Source organism: Chamaea fasciata, unplaced genomic scaffold, assembly GCF_029207755.1.
Source record: "Chamaea fasciata isolate MVZ Bird 193981 ecotype frontalis unplaced genomic scaffold, bChaFas1.0.hap1 SCAF_3, whole genome shotgun sequence".
NCBI classification, from domain to species: Eukaryota; Metazoa; Chordata; class Aves; order Passeriformes; family Sylviidae; genus Chamaea; species Chamaea fasciata.
The window spans coordinates 32,506,715-32,533,396 of NW_027094088.1; the positions used below are offsets into that span (position 1 = coordinate 32,506,715).

A 26,682-nucleotide genomic window follows, 5' to 3' on the forward strand; every position below is an offset into this window, starting at 1 on the left:
GGGGTTTTTTTGGGTAGGGTGTTTTGGTTTGGGTTTTTTTCTAGTAACAGTGCAAGGGAAAAGCTTACCCTGTATTACTGTGTTCAGATGCTTCCTTCTGAGCTGTTCTTCACTGAATTCTCTCTGGACCCAGCACACCCTGTTCATTTGAGAACAGCCCCCCCCTCAATGTACAGAAGCAGCCCCAAAGTTTTAAACAACAGGGACTATTTACGCGAAAACAGAGGTTAAATTAATTTTGGTAAAAAAACAGAACTGATTAGCATCCTGATAGTTAAATTCATTAGCAGAGTCCCCCAGTTGCCCTTAGGTTAAAGCAGTGTTGCAAGATAAATGAGTGATCCTTCCCATGCTACTTTCTTTCCTTTTAATGATCAGTGGAATTTTGGTTGCTGGAAACATCTGAATTCGTTTGGTCCCATAAACACAACAGATAACTGTAGAGCAGAATTAAAAATTAGAATTACTTGAGATGTTAGTGTTGTTTGTGTGAAAATGTCAGCCTAAAATTTCTGTTCCACTAAAATTTATTCTGTTCTATTTAGCTAATTTCTATTCATATTTTCAAATAGCACAGTTGGGGATTCTTTCCTTTGTAATCTTTTTGGGAAGGAATTTTTTTTCTAATACTTCAGTGACTTTCTGCATCAGATTGCGGGGTAATGTTACAGTCAGTAATGTTTACATCAACAAATGTAAATTCAAATTAAATCTATTATTTAAATAGCATAATGGAAACACATGGTGCTTTGTAGTCGTGTAATTAAAGAAGATCTGTGCCTCCAGGAGTTTATGATCTGAAGATCAAAACCATTTCCACATGCAACAGACCTCTTCTAAATTATTGGTCTACAGTTTGGGGATTTTGTCTTACATCTATTTCAGCATAAATTTTACTCCTGAGCAGAGATTTCAACCAGGCCAGTGCAGAACTGTCTGAGATGCAATGCCCAAGTTTTGGACTTGACACTTTGTGTAGGGGCAATTTCCTCTCTAGCACTGAAAAGCTTGGTGTTTTGATGTCAAGATTTATACCTTCCTGATTTAACAGCAATACTGTCAACTAAACGTTGTGAATTATACTAGTTTAGTTGGGGGGGAGGGGGGAACTCAATTTCTTAAGTTTAGCAAGGAGTCTGACTAGCCGTGCTTTTGGGGTTTTTTTTTTGGTCTTTTTTTTTTTTTTTCCTCCAGTTGTGAAAGTAATTTTGTGCAAAATTGCTTTTGAGTTAAATTATTCACTCCTCCTGGGGCAATAGCCTGTATTCACTTTCCAGCTGAGCCAACTAAAAATATGGGAAACAGACCAGCCTAGTATTCCATTCTTACCTTATATAATATGGTGTTTTGGAAATGATGATGAAGGCAACCTGGATATTTCATGGATGAATTAGTAGGTTCATAAACTGAAAGCTTTGCTTGCTATGTGTAATGATGTTTTCTCCCTTCCTTTCTCAAAGAAACTGTGCTCACAAATTGGAGATGTTGCTTTTATTTAAAAAGAGGAGGACAAAGAAAAGGGAAAAAAAAATCAAGCCTCTTTTTTCCTTTGAAGAAATCTTTGCCTGAATTGCTGGCTGAGTTCCCTCAAAAGGCTTGGGCTCCTTCAAAACTTGGAATCAAGCTCAGACCCCAGCTAGGTGAGGTAGAATACTTTGTTCAGTTTACCTAGTTTTCTCCTTACGATATGCTACAAAAGAGTCTGGGTGAAAACACGAAGATTCTCATTGTCAAGTGTGATGGCTTGGGATTCCTTCCAGTTACCATCCTAGTTAGGACCCTGAATTAAAAAGAATTTTTCATTTCTTCTGGGCATGGGGAACTAAATGGAGAATGGTCTGTGAACCCTGTGACTTACAGGTAGCTGCAAATCTTCAAGCCCCTTTGTTGCTGTAATGACTTAACTGCAAAATAATTTCACAGCCTTAAGAGGTAACTTTTGCCTTTAGCCTTCCCTTCTGAGGGCTTTCCTTAAATTGAGGTAAGCTTGGACAGTACCTCACACATTCACGTCCTACTCTGTGTTCCAGTGCTTTTTTTCTCGAAGTTGTTGTTTGGGATTGCACAGCTTGGAGGTGCTGCTGTGTTTGGTTTTACCCAGTTATTTAAATCCATTAAACATGAGTTCTGGTCATTTTCCCATCCTATGAATGCTTTGAGCTGTGGCAGCTAACAGAGACTTCTCAGCACTTTGTTGGGAGCTGTGGCTGCTTTTCTCCAAGCGTTGTGTTTCAATTTTACCCATGCTGTGCATTTTACCCACCCTGACATTGCTGGATCCAGGGCATCTCTGTGCTATGAGGATTTAGTACTCTACTGATCTTTTCTAACCTCTTCTAAGATAAAGCTACGAAATTATTGTTTGTTATGAGTTATAGGCATTAATGAATGTTGGAGTTTTTCTTTCCAAATCTGTTTGAGCAAAGTTTTATACCTCAGGTACCTCAGGTGCAGCTGTATGTTGGTCAGAGTAAAGTGAAAGATTTCCCCACAATGAGTGATGGTCCACATCCTACCTTCTGCATATTTGCAACTGGATTTCCTTTGTACTGTTCTCTTTTTTTTAACCTAGCTGTAGCTTTCTGAGCCTTTGGGTCATATGGTGTGTGGCTTCACACAAACATTTGCTCTGTGACAGGCTAACTTAGCAACCAAGATTTGTTTTCTTCTTCTTCCTACTCAGTGCTTTTGTCTTGTGCTGACATACTGACTTCTGTCCTGTACAAAAGGAAGCCCTGAATGACAACTAGTGTAGCATAGTGCTTGGGACCTGTATTTTTGGATCTAGACTCAGATGAAGGACTTGTGCTTAAATACATTCAGTACTTGGCAATACCAAATACCAGGTTTCTTGAATCGGGGTAATCTCATGGTTCTAATACAACACTGAAAAAAAACCCCCAAAATTAAAAAGCCTGTATCAGTTGGGGTACCTGAATTTCGGGGTGCTTGAGTGGAAAAATAACCAAGAAGAATAAGCTTTCCTAAGAGGATGTAGCATTGGGAGTCTTAACCAACCCACCCTCCAAAATACAGCAAAACAACAACCCCAGACTACAGAGGTTCTGTGAAAACACAGTAATTCTGACATCAGACAGTTAAATAACAGACTCTGTTGCGGAAAACTGTCCCAGATTCCAACATTCCTTTCAGCTGAGATTAGAAAACAAGGTAGACTTAGCATGAGAAATAGTGTCTTTATATGAAGAGATTGCTCTTGTTAGGCCCATATGTGAACCATATATCCAGATTCTCTCTACATCCGCTCACTTGTCTCCCTCACAGCATCTGAAGAGAGATCCCCAAATGATCAAATGTACCTTTCAGATCAGAATTTAATTTTAGAAGACTATCTTGGCCTATTAATTTTGATTATAACAATGCTGTGGTGGCAGAGACATCAGATGGCAAAAAAATTTTAGAAGTCAAAACACTGTAGAAATAAATGCAAGTGCAACTTGCAGTAATAGGTCACAGTAGTCAAATATGGTAAAATACATGTCATTATTGAATAAAAAATAATTCATCAGGGCACGTATTGTTCATGTTCACTTGGTGTGCTGCAAACTGTGGTGTGGAGGCTGAATATTTCCTGGATCTGTGTGTGTCAGATGAGGAAGGCAAAGTTTAGGAGCCAAAAAAATGGTTCCAGAGCTGGCACTTGCAGAAGTTTGGAACTTAAGTACTGCAGAACATCTTGGACATTTTTGTAATTTATTTGCTTTCTCATATTCAAGGAGTTAAATTAATAAAATCTGATTACATTAGAGTAGTTTGCATACCATGAAACTTGTCAAAATGTTAATTGAAGTCTTTCAGGTTGATTACTCATTTTCCCTTTAAGGTACATTTTCTTATTTTATTCTTAATTTTAAGTATATGAAGTCACCATCAAGAACTAGAAATGGTACTAAAACAGGAGTCACAAAATTAAAACTGCCGGTGTGAAGTGATGTAATTTTTCAGTGTAGTGATTCTGTGTTTTCTGTTTTGATAATGGATGTCTAAGGGTGTTCATGTGTTATTTAATGAAGAAATCAATTCCCTTGCTAATATCCTCACTTGTCCTTTTCGAATTGAAGGGGTTTTGCATTCGATTCCCTGTTTCTCTTTGTCTCAAAAGAGGAAAACCATTCTGTCATTTCTACAAATCACTGTAGAAATTCTGTTGCTTCTACAACTTACAAAGAGGTGCCCAATAAAACTTGGTAAATGATTTACAGTTACTATATCAAACATTTCAGGTACATCTAGAACATGAATACAGAAAGCTTTAAACCTATTTTTATAATCATTATTATTCCATATAGTAAGAACCATCAGTTCTTTACAAACTTTAAAAAACCTCGCTCTACGTCCCACATTGCAAAAAGCCCCTCCCAAACAAACCCAAAAAAATCTGATCAAAATAAGGTAGCGGAATCTTCATCAGACCCAGCCTGTTTCTTAAGTGTTCCAGACTGCAATCCAGTGAACCTGTTGGCACTTTCTACTGGAAGTCATTAATGGTAGCCATGGGTAAGCAGCAGTTCAGTTACACTCTGCAATCAAGGGAGAAGCTTTTGACATGCACTGCGCCTTCATAATTTCATCATTTTCCCTTGCTTGTCAAGAGTATAAACTATATATTTCTTTTTTTTTTTTTTTTCTTAGCCTGCAAGCAATAAGAAAGTGTGCATCATTTTCATTATTTCTACAGAAGTCAATTTGCAGCAGGTCTTGGTGAAGACTTCACACTTGGTTCCTTTTCACCTGTTCTTGGACAAGAAGTCATAGCACATATACAAAGTTAATTTTCTCTCTCATATCTAAATCTAAACCCATACTTTTTTGCCTGAAAAGTAAATTGAAATTCTGGAGTGCTTAATCAAATACACATTTCATATGTGTAAAGGACTTCTGTTGGCCAGGCCTTCTATTTCTGAAATTCTGTTTCTGCTGTTTGTACGGGCTCCTATTGACAGGAGGGCAGCACTGGATGTTGCTGGTGAGGGATTGGGATGGGGCGAGGGAGTCTGTGTGACAGCTCTCCTAGCACACGTGCCTCTGGAACTTCAGTCACAGCTGATGTGCACAGACATACCAAATGTGTTCACAGACAATTGGTTTTGACCCGATCAGTACAGGAGACAGACATCCTGCTGGACTGATTGTTCCTTTCCTATCCAAAGCAACACAGTGGGTAAAATAGGCATCCTTCAACCGTAAGTGCTACTGAGTCACCAAGAATCTTTCAGGAAAATGCAAAGACATACACAGACACTCATCATCTAGAAAACCAAAGGAAGTGAATATGTGCAATCAGATAATTGGAAATAATTTTCTCTCTCATCTCCCAGAGTCCTCTAGGATTGGAGCAAGTGGGCCAAGCCTGAGCATTAATACCTGAAATGAAAATTGATTAATGATCAGAAATATGGGTGAAACATAGAAGGTCTGCAGAGAGTAACTCAAGAGGCTGGGGAGGGGTTTTTTTTCATTTTTATTATATATATTTTGGCATAATTTCATAGTTTGTAAGTTTTGAATATTATGCGTGGAACAGACAGAAACCTTAATCTGTAGTTTTAAATATTTCTTGTTAGTGTAAATACCCTTTATATAGTTCTTTATTTTAACTGGAAAATCAAGCCCTATCAAATTTAAACTGAGCTAAATTGCTACGTCATTGAATACATTGCCACATTTTAAATTTTGAAATACAAGTGTGTTTTGAACTTCTGTCATCTTTTTCTTCAGAAAAAGAGAGTAAAAATGTAATTATTGGAGGAGAAAATGTCTTTTCAATTTTGGCTTTGTATAAAACTGTTCAAAGCAATGTTGATGAAATTTTCAGTAGCCTTGAAACAGAGAGTACTGGGGGAAAGGAAAGCACTAGCCTTAAGCAAACAGCTTGGAAACCTAGTATTGTCCTCAAAAATGCTGGTTTCTACCAAATCTTCAGCATTGGTCAGCTCTTTCTGTGAGGATAGGATGCAGTCTCCTCATCATTTGTGTAGGAACTCTAACTCCTAAATAGCTGAGGGGAAAAACAATTTGTTCACTGTGTAGTTGAACACAAGCAATCCCATATTGTAGGGAAAACTGTTTTTGTGAAGGCAAAGGAACGTTCTGTGCACATTGCAATGGAGACTTGGTGCAGGGAGACTGTTTGGAGCAAATACATGTTTAGTTTCTGTTCTTCTGGAAAATTGCTAGGACAGACACATGTGCTGCATGTTCCTGTGCTCCACAGTGCTTCACAGATAATTGCATGAACCATACATCTGAGCAGCATTTGAGGTAGAAATGGTATCTTTTATCTCTTTGGTCTCTTATTTTAGTGATGCGGGAAAAGTTCAAGGGAATAGTGTTTCTAAACAAAAGGTGCTGCAAATTGTCAGCAGACAGAACTGCAAAATTGTGCAGTCTGTCCTTATATATTTCTGTCTCTGCCTGTCCTTCGTTAACTAAGATGCTTATTCGTCACAGAGTGGTCAGTGGGAGTTTTATAGGAACATTTATTTATAATTTCTAGGTTCCTTTTTTTTTTTTTTTAATTTCAGGCTCCAAAGTGTGTATTTTCTTTTCTGTTATAGTCCGTTGTGTCATAAATGGACAAATGATAACTCATCACAAACAAAATTATTTTTGCAGGCTGTCTTCCTTGGCATCTGGGTTCTAAAGAGATAACCTGGATGCCTGCATGCCAGTGCAACCAGGATTTTTATGGTGTCAATAATCTTCACTCATCGCACCAAAAAAATCAGTGTTTCAGTGTATTCCTGCAGAGTCATTAGCATACAGACTCACTCTGCTTGCTTAACAAAGCATGGTTTGGTGTATTATAGTTTCCTAGTCTGCTTGTCTGATTCACCTCTGACAAAAGCAGAGAGTGAATTCAGTCCCTTCTTCGGTGGCACACTAATGTGGGAAATAAATCTTCGGGCATAAGGTCTGAATGGCAGTCATTTAAATAATTCAAATGCAGCGATCATTTTGCCCATGTGCCTTTCATTTCTTTGTTTTGTTTCTCTGTATTTCCCAAATCACTGAGAGACGTATGATCTTCTGCGACAATCTATATTTTTAAAATATCTAGAGCTAAATAATCCCCGTCCTCTTTAAATGCAGTTTAATTGGTTACATGTAAAATAATTATTTGCTCTCTCTTTTGTGGTGTGGAGGGGGGAGTTGGAGGGGAGAAGTAACATACAAGCAGATGTGCTGCTAGATCTACAGGCTTCTGCCAACCATATGGCATCTTAAAGAAAGATGGTTGGAGCGTCTGGATTAGCAAAGAGTCGGGATGGAAAGCCATGTGTCGTGTTGGTACAGGCAGTTGTTTTAGCTCTCTGTAAAAGGCTTCAGGAGATTGTGTAATGGAACAAATGGTACTGCAAGCCTAGTAACAGCCTTACCGCTGCTGGAGAGGCAATTGGCCCCCAGGCGAGTACTGCTTCATCCTTGCTTGTTGGTTTTTTGTGAAGGATTTTTAGATCATTATTATGTGTTCTTCTTTTAACGTACAGGAAACTTGGGAGATGTAATTCTGAACTTTATACTTGAAAGAGAGCTATTGTGTGCTTAGGATTTTTTCACACTCTCATTTTTTATAATGAAAACATTCAGTTCCCTTTTCTTTGAAATGAAAAGCTTGTGCCCCTCTGCAAATTTCCCTCTGCAAATTTCCCGCATCTTTCATGAACACTTTGAGACATCAGTTCACTGGATTTGTAGCTGATGCCCAGATTTTGGGGGAAAACTGCTCTCTCTAGAATTTGCTTAGTTAAAAAGAGTGGGGCTATTGTGCTTGTGGCTATAATGTACCAGCTTGGCATTTGTATTCTGTTTGACAAGGTGCTCTTTATGCAAACAAGGGGCCTGCTTCTATCAAAGGCAGAACTCCTCTAGTTTTTAGGAACACAGGATTGGGCATTTCATGGGGTTTTGTGTGCCTTACATGACTCTGTAGTTCACGTTACCGCTCATAGGAGTTATTCTGGATCAGGATGAAAGCTATTGTATCCAGATCTGTAACAGAAATAGATTTTAGTCATTTCTCTACTGTCACACAATAGAACGCTAAATTCCTCATGCTTCAATGAAATCAGGCCTCTTAGTAGACCTGTAAATGCAGGTTTTTCTCCCTGTTAACGTTTGTTTCAAAGGAAATTAAGCCCTGATGCTGCAGTACAGAAGTTCAGTAATTAAGATTATTTTATTTGAAGAGATTTTAAGTACATTATGATCCCAATATCATGATTTTTATGTAAGGAGATAACATGAGGGACACCCAGACCTTCATTTGTAGGTAAATACTTGCTGAGCAGGAAATGTTATGGTTTCAGAGACATTAGAAACAAACCATTAACTATAGAAACATCTTCCCTACTGAGAATCTTTGCTGAAAAATACACTATCTTAAACTGGGACAAATGCTGTTCTAACATAGCCTAGATTCACAATAATTTTAAAGTAAAATTACAATTACCGCTCTTTTTTCTCTTTAATTTTTTTCATACTCTGCAGAAGGCTCCTTATCTGGAGCTTAGGGAACAGCAGTACTCAGCTTAATCTGCAGTTTAGTTACAGCAGAGCATGCTTTTTCCTGAGCTGCCTGCATGCCCCCCTGCTCAAGCCTGCATATGTTGCTCAACACTGATCAAAAGTAGCCTCCCTCGGGAGGGAGGCTTGGGTTCATTTTGTCGGCCTGTTCATTACCTCGCCTCAGCCAAGGCTGAGCCAGGTGTGAGGTGGACAGTTGTCCACCAGGAGTGGTGCCAAGACCACCAGCATCTCCCTGGAAGGCTCTTGCCATGGCTGCTGAGGAGGAGCAGTGAGCCCCAGCGGGGACCTTGGGCTCTCTTGGGGGACCTGCTGAGTTTTCGCTGCTTTTCAGAAACCCCGACTGCTTTCTGCCCCATGTTCACCAAAAGAGAAATGTGCATTTTCTCTGGGCTTCCTTTATAAGAAATTGTCAGCAATGATGTACATGTGCTGCAGCAGCAGTATCGGAGGTTGCCACATCTACAGAGACAGTAATTGACTGATAGCAGGTGGATCTCTTGTTCTCATTTTGCATATGTGTTTGTCTTCTCTATTCCTACTCAAAAGAACAAATCCCATGGTTTATTTCTGAACAAAGAGGCACAGCTTTGTTTTCTTAATTTACTACTAGTGATTTAAGGCAGTTAATTTTCATTTATGTAATTTAGCATGTTCAGTTTCCAAAGCATATCAAGATTTCTAAGCTTGCTTATTTAAATCTTTGCTTCATAAAAGTTACCACTGAAAGATGAGAATATGGGAAAGAAGTATGAGAAAAGCATAATTTACCTAACAAAACTAAGCAAGACCTTTTGATGTAATCCAAGGGGAAAAGTATTCTTCTCATATAGTTACATTGAACATGTGTCAAGTTATGTGTCAATAAGTTATTAACACTTATTTCAACTTGTAGCAAAGAAAATACTGATAGTTTTGCTAGAATTTTTCACTATAATTAAAATACAGTGGCAACAGAAGGGTCTGTGCATGCACACACACAGTTGTGGACAGAAGGAATCCTTCTGCTGGAAGGTGCTGGTGGTGTTACCAAGCTGGGGTGTCTGTGCAGGGTCCAGTGACCACTGACTGATGTGCTCAACTGTGACATGGGAGAGCTGGCCTGGAGACACTTTTGTGCTCATTTTGTCTGGTTTTGCTGACAGCCCTGTGCTGCTATTGCACGGACTGTAGAGCTCCTATTCTTATCCACAAGCTAAGCTGCTGTCACCAGAAAGGCATAATTGACCCTTTGCACTGGCTGTGATCTGGGTGTGTTGATACTTATCTCCAAACTGCCTGGTTGCAGTCATATTCTTTATTGTGGAGAGGCTAATGGTTTTTCTGAAGATAACTGTAAGGATATTTGCCTCTAAGACAACAATAAAATTCTCTTATTTCATAGGAATGAATAAGTTCACCTTGCAGTAAATTAAAGCACAGTTGGACTAATGCGCATATAAGTTACGAAATAGCCACTCTCTTACAGAGAGTGTAATACTATCTATAATGTACTAATACATTTTTGAGATGTATTTTCTGTGAAATGCAGTGCTGCTAAGCAATTGCAGGTTTCACTTCACGTGCAGTTTCACTGTTTAAAATACAGTCCAAAACAAAACACCAAGTGGACTCCCTATTCACAAGAGCTGAGCTTCATGAAGGTGGGCTGACAATATTGCTAAGATTTTCCAGCTTTTCTCTTTTTTCTAAAAACTTGGGGGGTTTTGGGATGAAACTTCTTTCCTCTCAGCCCTTTTCAATGCAAAATTACCTTACCATTTTCCCTACCTTTAGTCTCATGTTACATCCGCCATGCTGTGACTCCCTTCAGCAGTCTTGGCAGAACTGGTTTATGGGTGTACTGGTGAGTGTGGGTAGATTGGGGCTGGCCCCAAGTGCTCCAGCCCTGCTCCAAAGTGCAGTGTTGCGTGCCAGCAGCAGCTCCCTGGGAGGTGGGAGCACGCTTGCTTGGCTAGCCAGAGCAAACAGCGGCCAAACCCTCCTCAGGTCCCTTGGGTGTATCCACGCATGTCTTGAGCACAGATCTTTCTTACCTCTCACGCACATCCTAGGCTCCTCTGCCCACCTTGACCTCCTTCCCAGCCATACCTTAGATCCTTACTCTGTATGTGCCCCTCTTTTCCCTTTTGTTTCCTAGGAGAAGTAAGTTAGAGCTGTAATAGGAGGGGAATAGGCCGAGCTTGGGCTAAGCTCTCAAATGGAAGCAATCTGCTCTGTGTGGATGGAGAGCAACGGGCCCTTGTATATAAGACATCTATCTGAGTATGCTGCATAGAAAAAATTGTCTGTTACCAATAGAAGTCATATTCCTCCTTTTCTGTGTCACAAGCATAAAACTAAACTCTGTACAAATCCTACAACTATGATTAGTTTGACTGTGATTTATGCAAACGACAATAACCCTCTGTGAACCTGGAAAAATAAGCAAATGTGTGTTGCCTGATAGAGCTTAAAGGCAAAATCGTTTGTTTGAAATGAGCTGGAAGGAGGGGCACCTTTAGAGTGGAAAATAAGGGAAATGGGGATTATGCAACAAAACTAACAAGTGACACCTTCATAGATATTTAACACTTGGTGTTTGATATTTTTAGAGTTTATTTTCATAGTGGTCGAACTATGCACTATAGCAGCCTTGGGGTTGTGCTGCAGAACACTTTTGAAGGACTGTGATACATAGTCCTTAAACTTGGAAAGACTCCCTTGCAGATAACCAAATGAGAAGGACTGTACCCAGCATTATTGGCCTCTCATCTGCAAGGTCACGAGTGAGAAACATTTCATTACCTTTCAAACACAGGTACTGATAGCTAGAGAGATAAACAGAAGCTTTATGCTCGGTAGCTCAGTGCCTGCAACCCTTGCTGGTTGCAGCCAGGATCTGGGCTCAGTGAGGACAGCAGGGCTGAACCCAAAGCTGTTCTGTTCTCCTGCAACTGCGATTGTCAGAACAACTGAAGCAGTTGTAGCTCAGCTGCACTGCCCTTTCTAGCAGTAGGTTTTTTCTTGTTTTTTTTTTTTTTTAATTAAGACAATATCTGACAAAGTAAATTAACAGAAGCTGATGCTTTTAGCAGGTTTTTTGCTTCAAATGCCTGATGTCAGCTTGGGCCACATGTACATTCTGCACATGCCATGGGATAGAAAAAGTGAAGACTTCTTTTTCAATTCTCTGCTGCCTGCCCAGACACCACATGTACTGTCTGTTACATGTCGCTTCTGATGAGGTTCATGCTGGGAATTTCTTTTTAAAGGCAAAGTATTTGTGAAGGAAAGAGTTCAGATTGGGCAGATTGCATTAAAAATTCTCAGTGTCTCCAGCTTGAATACAATGATTGCTTTATGTGGACAGCAGCTAGCAGTTTGTACAGGTTCAGGTTCATCTGGTAATAAATGAAATAGGAGGAATTGGAGTAAGCAGTAGGGGAAATTGAGCACACGTTTATAAAAAGAAACCAGCCACAAAAGTTGTTATAACTAGTGACACAAGCACAGGAAAATTATTTCAGTAATACAAATATATTTCTTATAAGCATGAGGGGACCACTTTTGAAACCTTAGTGGGATATATGTCTCCTACCATTATGATTGAGAAATCAGGCAAAATCTGTTCTGTCTAGCACATAACAAAATCAGAGAGGTCAACATCTTTAAAAAACAAAAGAAACGTAGAGTCTGACTATACAATTCAATATATTTCTTTAATATTGTCTGCTTTGAACCCTGCCTCACTGTTTGTTTGTTTGTTTTTTTTCCTGAGGTATTTTACAGCATTCTAAATTACTAGCCTGAACGATCTGGAGAATTGTTTTACTCCATACTTGTCAACTAAAAGCATAAAATAGTAAGCAGAACTATTTCTTCTCTAGAGCAAACCTGATCCAGAGCTCATATTCCTATCAAAGGTCTTACTATTTTGTATTCCTTTAAAGGAGGAAAAGCCTCATCTTCAGCTGGGGGATTCAGACACAAATAGACGTTAGTGAAGCTTTCACCCATATCTTTTCCAGCCTGCTGTACACACTCTTTCATTGTTTCCTTCCTGTCAAAACCCAGTGGGGCTAAAAGTGGCCATCACAGCAGCAAAGCCCAGCTGCTACACCCCCCTACTGAAGAGCAGGCTGATAATGTTATCTTCAGTATGTTAGACATGAGTTATTGGAAGCCCAGGAATAGATTCAGGCTCAGGTTTCCTACGTGATCTATTTGTTTAACCTGGTGGGCCAGCTGTGGAAGTGAAGACATATTCGAATAGCCAGTGGCGATATCTGAAACAAAGGGGAAGCTCCTATGTAAACTTTTAATTAAACCCTATTTGCAAGTGTTGTGGTGGCATGTAAACATTGTTATCTTATTGGAGATGACATACTATACACACTTTAAAGTATGTGGAAAAATTGACGGTGTCTTTAGTAAAAGGGAATTTAGATGTTACGCAATAGATATAAATAAAAAAGAAAAAAGAAGACGATTGAATGATACAAAGCCACCTGGGGCAAGGGGTTCATGGTGAGATGTGGACATTTGCTTCTAAGGTGTCCGATTCCGAACCGTGCAAGAGATACTAACTTCTAGTTACCATCTGTTAACATCAGTTGGATGAGTTTGTTTTGCCTGTAGCGTGGGCAAGTGCTTACCTTACTAAGCTAGAAGTGGTGTAGATCTGCTCTGCCTGAGTAAATGACGGTCTTGGCCTTTTTGTGGCAACAGAAGTCTGATAGGGATTCCAGAGGGTGGGAAATTCCATGGAAACTTTTTTAATATGCCCTGAACTGCCTCCCTGTGTCCTGTTAGAAGACAGGACTTCCAGTGTGACAGAAATGAGGAGGCTTATTCAGTATCCTTAATTCCTACTCACTGTTAGAGGGTGGCGCTTTGGTCTGTGTGTTTTTCCTCTTATGCTTTTTTTTTTTTATTTCATTGACATGAAAAAGGTGCATCATAGTGTTTTGCTTTTGAAGCCAGATGGGAGAACGCAGTTCAGTTAAAGAATAGGTTGTATGTCTAGATATTCCTGTTTAAATTTTGGGAGCATGTGGGGGCTTCTCTGAGATGCTCATCACTTGAAGGATGTTTCCAGGCGCTCATCTATGGGTCAACATCTTAAGTAAACAGTAATTTAGGACACTAGTGAAACTTTGGGATTTCATTTACTATTTGTCTGCCTTTCTAAATTCATAGACTCTAATTTTTTTACCTCACTATTTACTGTGTGAATTTATCAGTGCTGTAAACCACAGCAAAGATGCAAGTTTCTCACACGAGTACTAATTTTATTGCTGGTTTCAACGTCCTAGTTGTTCACAGAGCTGATGTAAGATACAAAGAGGTAGTGAACATAAATTTTTCTGCCTTAATGAAAACAACGACGTCGCTTCTGTTATGAAAAGGGAAGACAGAAACATAGCAGAGCTGAAGTGGAAAGAATGCAGAGGAGACCTGTCCTACCACACCCACGAGAGGAGTGGGGAGTGACAGCAGCTGGAGCAGTTGTGGCTGCAGAGACAAGCTCACCATGAACACCAGCCATACGCCTTAACTCTTTGATGGCAGCAAGTCTGGCACCAAGATCATCATATAATCAAGCAAGCCCGATCACTGATTTGTATTCAGCAGGAGATGACCTCGGATAGTGCCTGATCTGTCTGTGTCAGGAACTAAGTGTGATCACTGTAGTGATCACCCTTCAGCTGCACCTCTGCAGCATGGGAGAGGCTCCAACGTGGTCTTTGGTTCTCGCACTCAGAACCAGGAACCACTTCTGATCATTGTGTCCCCCACAGGCAAACGAACAATGCAGGAGCAACCTTAGAAACTCATAGCTTGACACTCTTGCCCTGACAGGATAAATGCATTTTAAAGGCAGTTTGCTGCACAGTGCCCTATGCTCGTGGTGTTGGGTTTTGGTCATTTTGGGGGGCAGCGAGAGCCAGGCCCAGGACCCCCTCACCCACAGAGATGTGACCCTGGTGCTGGGGTGGCCCCCCTGGGTGGCTAGGGGCCCAGCCCTTGCCATGGAGTGCCGGAGGGTCGAAGCACCCACTACTGGGGTGATGGGCGGGCCTGTGTTGTCATGGCAACTGTCAGATGGGGGGCTTCAGCAGGGGCAGCGGGGAGGCAGCCGCGGCAGTGCGCTGGCCGAGCTGCTCAACAACAGCCCTTTCAGCACTGACAGCTCCGCTCTGGCTGGCCAGAAGTAGTTATCAGATTACTTGTATTAAAACCTAATTAAGATGTGTGCCAGTAAATGCAGCATGATTATTGGATTTGGTGATTTAGCTGCTGCAGGTTGCTGCAATCCAATCACGCCATTTCAGCAAATCCAGCTCCATGGAGTAAAGTGAAAACATTTTACATCAGTAACCTGACTATGCTGAAAGAGTAAATAACCTTTTAATGCCTCTACTATGTCAAGGACTGACTGATACCCACTGCAGGGTGAATGGGTACTGCCCACAGATCCTTGCATATTAATTTCCTGCAAATCAGCATTAAAACTCAGAGGAGGGCTGACAGGTTATATCAGCTTTTACCTTCATTGCGGATTGCCTGTGGATTAACGGGCCTGAGTCCCCCAGGGCAGGGAGCTTGCAGCCAGAGTCCTGTGGGTGCCCCTGGTTTAGCAATGTGTTGTCACAGAACAGAAAGCAGCTTCTGTTTTTATCTGTAGGTCACACATAAGGGGAAGTGTAACGTGGTGGGTGCTAGTACAGCTTTGTGGTGTTGGATGCAATGGAAATTTATTCTGCAGGTGGAATTCACCTTGGTGCCAAAGCTCTGTTTTGTGTTTGATGTTTCATCTCATTTCTACAGGGCCTTGCAGTGATTGTCTAGCCATAGCTGTCAAAATATAACAAAACCCTATCTATCCCTTTTCACTTCATTTCTAGATAGCCTGGGGTATGGCCTAGTCTTAGATCCAAATTTCGCTGCCAGGTGAGGACTTCTGCATGTTGTAACTGCACAAAAAAGCAAAGTAGGTTGGAACCATTCTAACATAAAGCTGCCTAGGGGTTCCCAGCACTGAGAATCAGGGCAAAATGTTTACCTTGAAACTTTCATTGCAGCTTGTGATGCCTCGGTTGTGTTCTTCTGTGGAACCACTCATCTCATGAAACTGTCTCTTTCTTGCCTCCGTGTAGAAATAGGGATTCCGTGTAGAAATAGGGATTTTGGTTTAAAGTGGTTAATGGGAAGTTATTTGAAGGGTATTGTTATTACTGCTGCCTGGGAGCTTTCTCCTTAGTGCCGGGTTGTCCTGTGGGTAGCCCAAACATAACATGGTTCAAGAGCTACACCTTCACCTTGTGCCTTGAAGTAACATGACAGAGCATGGAGTCAGTCCCTGTCCTGCAACACAGCCAGGCCAAGGGGGAGCAGCTGCATGCGTCCCAACTGGACAGATCTTGCCACTTTGGTGATAAAATGATCTTGCTTAGACAGGAGGCTGAGGACACAGTGGTCACTCAAATGCTCAGGACACAGGACGTTTGCCTGGTAGGTTGTGTTGCCAAAGTGAACGTGGCGACCGTGCAACCTCCCTCACTCGTATTAGCAAAATGTGCAGAAGGTTCTGTCACCCAGTTGTAAAAATGATGGCAGGCATCGATGTGCAGTTGTAACATATGGGAAGTACAGTGAATGTGGGTGGAGCTGTTCATTTCTCATCTTGAATCATTTACGCGATCAGCAGGCAGGCCAGATACAATGCATATGGGAATGTGTGGCTGTGCTGCACATGTCACACGTAATAGCAGATACTGCGAGAGGGCCCAGAGCCTGTCCTCAGGAGCTAAACGCACCAGAGCAGGCTGGGAGTCCCAGTGTGTGGACCAAGGGCCAGCTTGGCAGCAGTTTTGGGAGAGCAGACTGGCAGACAGAATTTGGAAATTCACAGATCCAGATCTGCACTGACTAGAACTGCACCCTTTTCATCCATTGTGGCCCAGAATTGTGGATTGAAATGTTATTAAACCTGTATTCAAGCACTGGAGATACAGATGATAAAGGAAAAGTTGTGGCCTGCTGGTCAAACCCAGCTCAGTGCCTGTGTCATCTTTCTCCCTCTGCTCAAGGAGACATTTTAGTCTAAATCTAACACTGGGCAGTGAAGTTACCAACAGGAAAGTGTAACTGAGTACTTCCATAATTAAAGACTTTTCCATTTACAGCAGTTTATTTGAAAGGACATAGAGCTTCACAATACAGCACACTAGGGCTTGTGTCCAGTAATATTTTTGAAATTTGCATGGGCTACCTGTGATTATCTACTAAAAAATATTGTTCTGATGTAAAATTCCCATGAGTTGGAAATGACTTCTGACTGGATGCCAGGAATAATAAACACTTACTGGAGAAATAACAACTGATACCTGCTTTCGTGATTAAAGAAATAAATAAGCAGTTGACCTGTCTTACAGCACTGTTGGCCCAACTCAGACACTTGTTCTCCGGTGTAAGCAGAAGGCTTCTGCATGTTTCTTCTGATACCTGCCAGCTTTTTCCCTCTGTTTAGCAGCCCCTGATGAGGGGGACCTTTGGAATTTGGCTCTTTACATCTTTCCCCAGGAATCCCTGTTACACTGTTAAAGGATCTATGCTGACATGCTTAATTAACACTAGGTTTACTTGAAATAAGTGCTATGTTCTATAATGAGTTTTGGACATTGACCAGCTTGCAAAGAGCAGTGGACAGAAAACAGAAGTTTTTGTCACTTCAGGTCCAGTTTATCAGGGAATTTGGGTATTTGGTTTTATAATCTGGGCTACTGTGTGGGCTTCAAGAAGACAGTTACTGAAGCAGCTACAGAGTGTGCAGCTTGCTTAGCTACAGGTGCTGGGATGCAGTCCTTACTGATGTCACAGCAAAGCAGATTTGCTGTCATGTCCTCATAAAGCTTCTAAATTAAAAGTGCAAACCTTTAAAACTGCTAATTTAAAGTGTGAAAATACATTTAATGCCCATCTTAGGAGTAATACTTTAGTCTCAGCCCAACCACCAGCCTGAACTCTGGGCTCTAGGCACTGCCACCACCAGTGCAAACATCAAAGCTTCTTCCATGAACTCCCACTTCAGATGCTCTGCAACCCTTTTATCTATTTCTTTTCCAGGTTACAGCAGCTTGACAAGCACTGCCAGGCCACTGCCCAGCAGTTAGTGGAGTTGCTCAACAAACAGAATCAGCTCTTCAAAGAGAAGCACCTGCTTACGGAAGAGGTGCAGTTTCTGCGAATGCAGGTACTGTGCCAAAAAAAAAGAATGTCTGAGGGGAATATTATGCAGCTTTAGCAGAGCAATCTGCCAGCAGTCCGATTTCAACTGCTGGATTTTGTTGCTGTTGTTCTTTTAAATACAGCATTACCTCATAAAAAATAAAATAAAAATTCATGCAGCTGAAAAGTGACAGGTAGCTGAACCTGACTCTCACTTAAATCTAAACTAAATGAAAAAAGTGTTTTGAAGTGACAATAAAAAAGCAGAAGTTATTCTCAGTGACAGTTCCTAGCTTTCTTATCTGAATATTTTTGTGTTGCTTTTTCAGAGAAAAGGGAAATCTGTTCTTTAACATCATTAATGTTTAAACAGTAACTTGATGTTGATAATTGCTTAGAGATTTTGCTGCCATTTGTGAAACTAAAGTCCTTCTATCACTTTGTGATTTTCTCTCTCTTTATTTTTAAAAGTAATTTATCTTTTTTTGCGGCTCAAATTGTAATGCTTTCTAACTTTCAAACTCGTGAGTTTGCCCAGGATAGCTGGAGTTCCCTTAACATGGTAACAAAGGACATTCAGTGTAGGAAATTTATTCTAGTAGCACACCTAGCAGTAAACACAACATGAATTGCCTTAGAACTTTCAAGTACTTAAATCATACTATTTTTGTAGGCTTTTTATCTGTAGAAGTCAGTAAATGTTTAACCTAGGAGAATAAAATCCATACTTTGTTAAGCCCCTAATCACGTCCATGTGTTCGGTTTTACAGGACTTCCTGGTCTAGTAGCCAAACTTGGTGGCTTATGACAGTGTAAGGTTATCAGCATGTAGTAACTACTGGCAAATTTTCGGGCAGCCATAGTGTTCTCTCTATAAGAGAGGTTAAGGAGGTGGTTGTTCCCAAAAGAAATTAACTTTTTCGCTCTAAGAAAAGCACTCTTGATAATGTGAACAGCCTTTACATGGTCCACAGGGATTTTGTTATTGATAATCTATTTTATCTGGAAGTCATTGTGTTTTTATGGGGTTGGGCAGAAGTACAAAAATCATACAAAAGGGGATAAAAATCGTTCAAATACTACACTTCTATCAAGACTTGACTGGCAAAAGCTGCCTCTTTATGTTAACAAGTTAACTGTGCTCCAGAGGACACTTTGTAAGTTGAGAACACTCAGAAAAAAAGAACAATATAAAAAATTATTACAAAATGAGCCCTAAAAATCTATTTGCAGCTATTTAAAACAATGGTGGTTCTCTGACAACTGGAATTCAGCCCAAAAGAGCTGCTTGGAATATCAGACAGTTGTTTTAAGGAAACTGAAGAACATTTCACCATAAATGGAAGCTTTTTGCAGAAAGATGCCTGTAGTTAGTATAGAAATAAATACTAAAACCCAACAATTGCAGAGTCAGTGTTGATCAAAGGTTAAAGTGACCTCCTCATATTCCACATCTTACTGTATTGTCCAACAGTTCTCCTTTATAATTAACCAAGTTTTTGGAGGTTCTTTGGGGGGGGAGGTGGAAGCAACCAACCATTGCCTAATTTTTTAAAGATGATGCAAAATATGCTAACCTAAATGTGCTATTGTATCTTGGACCATAAGCCTCCAGTAACTGCAGTTGCATATTTCAGGGAAAAAATGGGATGCAGATCTCAAACAGGACACAGATGGAATGAGGCAAAAACCTGGATGGATAAAGAGAAATGAGCAGAAGTAGGTATTTTTTTTCTATATCCTATATATAGAGTGGGGGGGAGAGGAAAGGAGAGCACGACTAAAACTATTTGCAGATGTAAGTTGAATCTGGCAAACACTTAAAGACAAAAGGAAGAAGGAAGTGTTTGAAACATTTTTGGGTTGGAAACTGTTGAAGCTTTTTGTGCTTTGATTTTTCCTCTTCAAGCACTTAAAAATTTAAGGACAAGCACTCCACAGCGAAGACAAGTTTACCTAATAGAATTTTTAAAAAAATCTTAAATATGTAAGCTGAAGGGAAACGGGGGATGTACAACTCTTAGCTAGGTGGGAACTTCTGCGATCTCACATTTAACCCAGGTACTTTTTGTGTGGATAGTCACTAGGTGTTTGCCTTTTAATTTGGAATGCTTAGTTTTGTTGCTTCCAGTGTTTTCTGTTAGAGGAAGCTTGAATCATCCCTATCTCTTTAGAAAGGCTGCAACTAGTTTTGTAATTGTTTTTGGTTTTGTAATAAATCATAGCAATTAGTGTCACATTGAAAGAAACATTATCTAAATATTTGTATTTGGGGCAGTGCTGTCCAAGTTACAATAATGCAACATAGCTATAGCTGTTCCTACTGCCTTGTAAGAGTTACTAAACTTTTAAAGAATTTAAAATTGCATCATTTACTTGAATCTAGCTGACCTAGTCAGCAAACCCTAACAAGCCCTGAGTCTTGACAGGATTTATTTTCAAAAGTCAGGTTACTTCCACTGTAGGTTTTATTTCTAATGTTAGGTGTTTGTTGTATGGGGGGGAAGACAGCAGAAAGAAAAAAAAGTCTTCAAATTCAGCTACATTCTGGTGTGTTGAGAGCCTGTTTTTCTTGGAAAACTCATTTGACACTGTAAGGAAAATCCAGGGTATTAAAGTGAAGGAAAAGAAATCATAAAAGAAGTACCTGATCCTGCTGTAATGCTGCATTCCTTTACAGGCCACATAAGCATATTCAGGACCTTGTAAAGGTAATCAAATTTTAATTATGGGATTTACACCTCTCATTTTGAAAATTTTTTGGAACACTCAGGTTTGGAATTTCTACCTTTGAAAGTCTTTTGTATATTTGAATTCACCCTAAGGCAGGAGGGTAAGAGATATCTAATTGCCCTACATAGGCATGAAATACAGAATACTAAATCAATGTGCACAGAAAGCAAACAAACATCTAAACAGAGATTGCTGGAAACCTCAGCAGCCCCCACCAGGCACAAGTGTATTTGTGAGAGCTGGGATGCCTCTCTCTTGCAGGATCTGCCTTGGTGTCCATCAGTTTGACAGAAATCAGTATTTGTCCCGGTGGATAATCCCCTCACAGACCCCGGCTGCCAGAAGGGGTTGCTGGCCAGCTGAGCCAGTGAGAGCAGACGGGCAGGATTTGGACCTTGAGGATTACTTCCAGCGAGGGCTGTCATCCTGTGCTGCTGCTCTGACTTCCCCGTGAAGATCTCCTCCTGCAAGCCAGCCTCTCCCTGGCCAGGAACCCACACTCTCCCTGTGCTCTCCGTATGGCTGAGCCACTAAAGCTCTCCCTCCCTCCCTCCAGATGTCTTTGTCACAGTGAGCGTGTCTGTGAGCTGATCAGCCTTCTTCTAAAGGAAGTTAAAGTACACTCACCCGTGCCTGTGTTCCTGTCCTCGCCCATCGCTCAGGGGGAGGCACTGTCAGAATTAGAGCTCTTCTGGAGCAGGGCTTTTCTTTCCTTTCTTGTGTCAGCACACATTTTCAGTGAGGTCCCAGCAGTTAATGCAGCAGTGCTCCCAAGTGCCCTGTTTGCTTTTTATTTCTTATTATATATCACAGAAGGGGAGCCTTATTTCCAGCAAACAGGTAGGTCATCCGTCTCTGCTGTCAAAAGCGACTCGAGCTGATCCTTACGTGGCCCTCAGCCTCAGGAGACCTGAAGATTGCATTGGTTATTGGGAGAGAGCTTTTGTTTTAGTGTAGTCTTAATGCACAAAGATGGTGCCTCTGCCAGGTGTTTGTAACAGCCAGTGACAGTCCACAGATGGGGGATGGTGGATATTGTCGTGGGGTTTTTTAAGCAGATGAAAATCTTCACTTCTGCTTGGATGGAGTTTAATCAGAAGTGATGCAAGTTAAACTATGAGAGGAAGGGATAAAGATAGACCTCTGTTTGATGTCTGACTGCCCTGACATGAGGCTCCAAGTATTCAGCTCCTCTGTGTTTGCGGATCTGCAGCTGTGGGAGTCCTGTACATCCCATCCAGTGTCTGGCTACTGGAAAAAGCTGGGCACCAGCTGAGGAGTTGAGCCTGGCCCTCCTGAGATTTCCACCTTGGATTTTACAGCCATGCAATGGAGGATTGAGGCACTGAAGCCACCTGAGTGCTTTCTAATCAAACAGGAAGTCAGTTGCTCTTCCCCCCTTCCAGTATAGCTGGCAGCAGTAAAATAAACCAGTCAGGCATCTGTGGTTCCTCTCCTTCCAACTTGTACATCTGATACCCAATCACCCCCTTAAAGGAGATGCCATTGAGGTAAGGAGGGAGTGTCCAGAGGAAACTGGGCATTGTGTGCTGCAGAGTTCTATGCACTGAAAACCAAAATATTCTTGGGAGGAGGAGAAACTAAGACTGGAAAGGCCCCTACCCCTGACTGTCCAGTAACGAACTTGTTTACCAATTACCTGAATGTAACAGTGACAGCTGTGCCCATTTTGTTAGAGCACATCAACACCTTAAATGACAGCTTTAATTCTGGGGCCTTTGGACAGTGGGGTACAAAGACTCTGACAGGACTGGTGCTTGCCTTGTGCAGAGGTCCAGGCCAGGTTGGAGGCAGGAGGAGATTTGCCCACTTTGTCAATCAGGCTGAGGTTCTGCATCTCACAAGGCATTAACTAACACTGGGTAAGTGGTGTGGACAGACACCCACAACAGAAATTGCCAGGTGGCTTCTTCAGGAGTTGAGTGTTTGGGGTCCTTTTATACTTCCATACTCTAATGCTGAGGGTCACTGCAGCACAGAGTAGGTTTCCTCTGGTTGTCACTACCCAGGCACGGACATGGAATTTAAGCCCCAAGGCTTTCCGTTGCCATAGATCCTTGCACTGGTCACAGAAACAACTGCAGTAGTTGGTGTCAGTGCGTGTAGTTTGGGGGGAAAAAATACCATGTTACTGTTTTTAATTCTTTAATGACCTGCAGCTTCATGAATTTTCTTTAATTCAGCCTAACCAACCAAGGAAGGAAGGGAAAAAAAAACAACAAAACCCTTCAGTCTTCTAATGCAAAACCAGCCAAAGTAGAAAGTTTATTTTTATTTCTGAGGTCATGTACATCTCTTAAATTCAATTTTTAGCACTGCAGTGGCTTAATTCGAGGTAGCTCCCCCAGCTCCAATAGTTTGATGTCTTGCTCAATTCAGTCCTTAAGTGCTACCGAGGAAGCACGAACAACAGCTATGCAAGAGCTTCAAAACTGCGAATTAGCCTTCCCACCAGAGGTTTCCTACTGGCACCAAGGCAACAGTTTCCTGTTTTGCTACAGCTGCCCACCCCAGACACACGCTGAACACTGCACAGTAAACACCCTCTGGCAAAACCCTGCCATCTTCTTCTTGGAAGGGAGAAGGGGCAGGATCTTAGACGTGCCCCAAAACAAGAGCTCACTTATTTACTGCTAAACAGGCGCCATGTCGAAAGCTCATGGTGATCCTGTTTTTCAGAAATCAGGTATCTCTTGTTCTTGCTACCTGTACGACTTCTGAGCTTAGAAAGAGGTGAGGACAGCAGGCCCACAGGAAGTGCAGGCTTTGAAACTCTACTTGTTTACTCTCCCTTACTGCAGTCTTAACCAGTTTTTATTTCTCTTCGAAGAACTTGCCTGCAGGCTGACGTGATACAAATGAGAATCACAGGCACTGCCATACCGACTACCCATCTCTTCCTTTTATCTTTCAGGTCTGCTCAGCACCTGGCTGAAACTTGTCTGAGGCTCACCCAAAGACACCTCTGCAGAAAACAGGCACACTTGCTAGCTAATTTCAGCTGGTTTCTATTTGGTTTTAACTACAGAATCACAAATATTTTGAAGCCTTACCAGCCTACCAAACTTTCTAGGATGACAGCTGAGACTTTTCTGAAAAGACCAGGCTTGCAAGCCAGTTTTAATAGCTTTTACATGGTGTGGATGTCAATAATTTGTACAATTTTTATAAAATGTTTTTATCTATTTTCATAATTGAACATACATGTCTATATTATTTACAGACTGAAATATCAATAAACCTAATAGGATCTCTAGGTTCCTTGTTCTGTCCTTCTGAATTCAAGGGAAAGCATGTGCAGGGGAGGAGGGAGAAGGGGGCTGTTTGCAAGTGCTGCACATGTACACTGCCCTCCTTTTTACAAACTCAGTACCAGAATATACCTGGGAACTTTATCCCATAGGATATTTGTCACCTTTATATAAAAAGTGAGAGCCCTGACAACTACTTACTAACCAGAAAAGTGTGAGAAGGTTGAGAAATATCCCACCTATGTGGAGGAATTTCCATGGGTCAGGTTCCCCTTTAAAACATTCATTGAACAAGGCCTTTAAGAGAAAGGAGCCCTTGCAGAGGAGCTGTGACAGGAGGTGCTGGGCTCCAAGCTGAGGTGGTGAAACTGGACTTTTCCACCAGCACATACTCAGAGCACCAGCTGAACTTGGCTTCCAATTATTGAACTCAGAACATTTGGAGGGTACAGGTGGAGGGCTTTTTTTCCGGTTAACTGTGCATTCATGTTTTTCAGAGTTATTTTTCAAATACCCAACGGTTTGAGAAAGAATTTATCTGAGTATTTTGCTATCTAGTGTAGGATAAGCTACACACACAAGAGAAAAGTTTCTACATCTATTTTTTTCAATGTAGTTGGTAAAGGGGGTGAAAAAAGCGCAAAGAACAGTTCCCCAGCAATAAAGCTACTTCAGCCAGCATGAACACAGAAAACATAACAAAAGTAAGAGTAACAACACATGCAATAAATTACCATTGGGTGCGGAACACAATCCTTCCTTCTCTTATATTTTAAGAATTATTAGTGGTACAGCCCTAACATCAAAGTGGTTTTTCCTCCCTATTTCAATTTCCTGCCATATAAAACTGCCAAACACATCTGACTGCCTCCCTGAACAGCTTCATGGATATGACACTGAGTGTGCTGACAAAGGCCTCAGGTCTTTAGGGAAAAGAAAGGCTGCTGAAAGAAAGCCCCTCTCTAGTCAAACTCGGGATTTTTCACAGTCATCAGGCTGACAGCTTTTTAAGTGTCACTACATTATCGATGGTTACACAGTTAAGAATATACATTTATAAATGTAGGACAATGCAAACGTCAACATTTATTTTTCATTATTCCACAGCATAAATCTGTGTTAAAATAGGAGACAGTGCCTACAGGCCACGCGTGCAAAGGAACTCGGGCACCAATTCCTGACACTTAGGCTTCACTGAGACCCTGGAGCACAGTGGGACCCTCAACCTTTCTGGACTTGCCTCACCTACCAGGTGGCTTCTGGTGGCCACATGCAGGGCCCCACTGCCAGCCGCCCACGTGCATGTACGAGTCTGATTTCAACAAAGGGTCCTGGGCTGCCAGTATAGATAGTTCCAAGTAGGTTTTTCATACTCATCCCAAGCATAGGTGCAACTATTGTGTTGCTGGGAGTCTACAAGGAATAACTTCCCCTGCAGCACTCACTCTACTGTGTAGCAATAAGTCATTACAGCACCAGGCCTACCTGTCTCATATCCCTCCCCACCTTCCCCTGCCTCTACTTAAGCACTAAATGCTCAGTTTGACAAAGTTTACAAGTATCAGACCTGATGATCAAATCCAGGTCAGCACACAGAGTGTGATTCCAGCCTGACCAGATAGTCCTGTCACTGCTGCAGTTTTGTCCTGGTCGCTGACATCCTGATACCACTGAACTAACGGATGGCTGTGTCCATGATGTTCTTTCCTATTACGAGGTGGGGGAGGAAAAAAAAGAGGAAAAGAAAACAAAAAGGCAAAAACCTGAGACCTGGATGAAGCACCTCTATTCCTGAGAAGCATTCACGTCAGAGAACAGAAAACCGTCAGAAAACCCGGATGACCCCACTGCTTTAGGGACACTCAGCCCTCCAGATCAGCTGGTTCAAACAGCCCTGGACCAGCCCCTGGGCTTCAAAGAGTCCCATTCTGCAGTGCCCTGCAAATCCCACCTTCCCTTTTTTCCTTCTCCTTGCCCAAACATTGCCTAGCTATGGGATATGAGGCCAAGAATTTCATCAGCTGAAAATCTCTTATATGGTGGATGTTCTGATAGGAGCATGTCTTCAAAAATATAACCCAAATTTACTTTTATAAGTGACATACATCTCAGAGAGTTAACAGGAACCACCTGTATGGAAACAGCCTGGGTCCAAAGCACAGATACATTTTGCTTAGTCATAAAAACTTTTTTTTTTTTTTTGACAATACTGTAACTTTATCATTTACAAGCTGAAACTGTTCACCCAGTATCTGCAATATGTCACAGCGAGTTACAGTTATCACTAGGACTTCACAGCAAATAAAACTTGTAACTAAACATGCACAGATCATTATATATACAGTGATAAAAAAATAATGATGTACATTTTCTTGTAAGAAGAAATTAAGTAAATTCTTGTGCATTTCAGGATTGAAACATCTAACCTATATAAAATTACTTTAAAATATGAAGTAAATATTTAACCCAAAACTTGAGAAATCTTTTTTAATCTGCAATATAGCCTTCTCATTTCCATTTTTCTTTCTCTGACACAGAACAACTTAAGAATTTTATCCTCTAAGATATTTAATAGTAATGTGCAGATATAAAAAAATACGTCCTCTGTGGCAAGCTTGAACATATATATATATATATTTACAATCCTCCAGAACAAATTAGCATTAAAAAACACAGAAGTAGCAGATTGACATAGTGCTTTATTTAAGCTGTCTGTACGAAGGAAAATAATGTGCATCCCTATCATATACGTGTAAAAATACTAAGGATGTACAGTGTACAAAAACAGTTTCTTGTAGTTATTTCACATCCTTGTGGGTCATATACTTAAGGAAATAAAGAGTTTAAGTATGACCAACAGTAATACGATTTCTTGGGTTTGTAGTCGTGTCTGCTTAATATCCTTAACCATATGACT

At 41.1% G+C, this 26,682-nt stretch overlaps 1 protein-coding gene across 1 annotated transcript in view; it reads left to right on the forward strand.

Moving 5' to 3' along the window:
* Window positions 1–23,652, forward strand: part of SDCCAG8 (SHH signaling and ciliogenesis regulator SDCCAG8) — a 104,798-nt gene extending 81,146 nt beyond the window's left edge. The window contains 3 exon segments of the mRNA XM_066178519.1: window positions 17,659–17,785; window positions 19,398–19,479; window positions 23,429–23,652. Of these exon segments, the coding sequence (XP_066034616.1) occupies window positions 17,659–17,785; window positions 19,398–19,442 (172 nt within the window). The 3' untranslated portion in view covers window positions 19,443–19,479; window positions 23,429–23,652.
* Window positions 23,653–26,682: the final 3,030 nt, after the last annotated feature.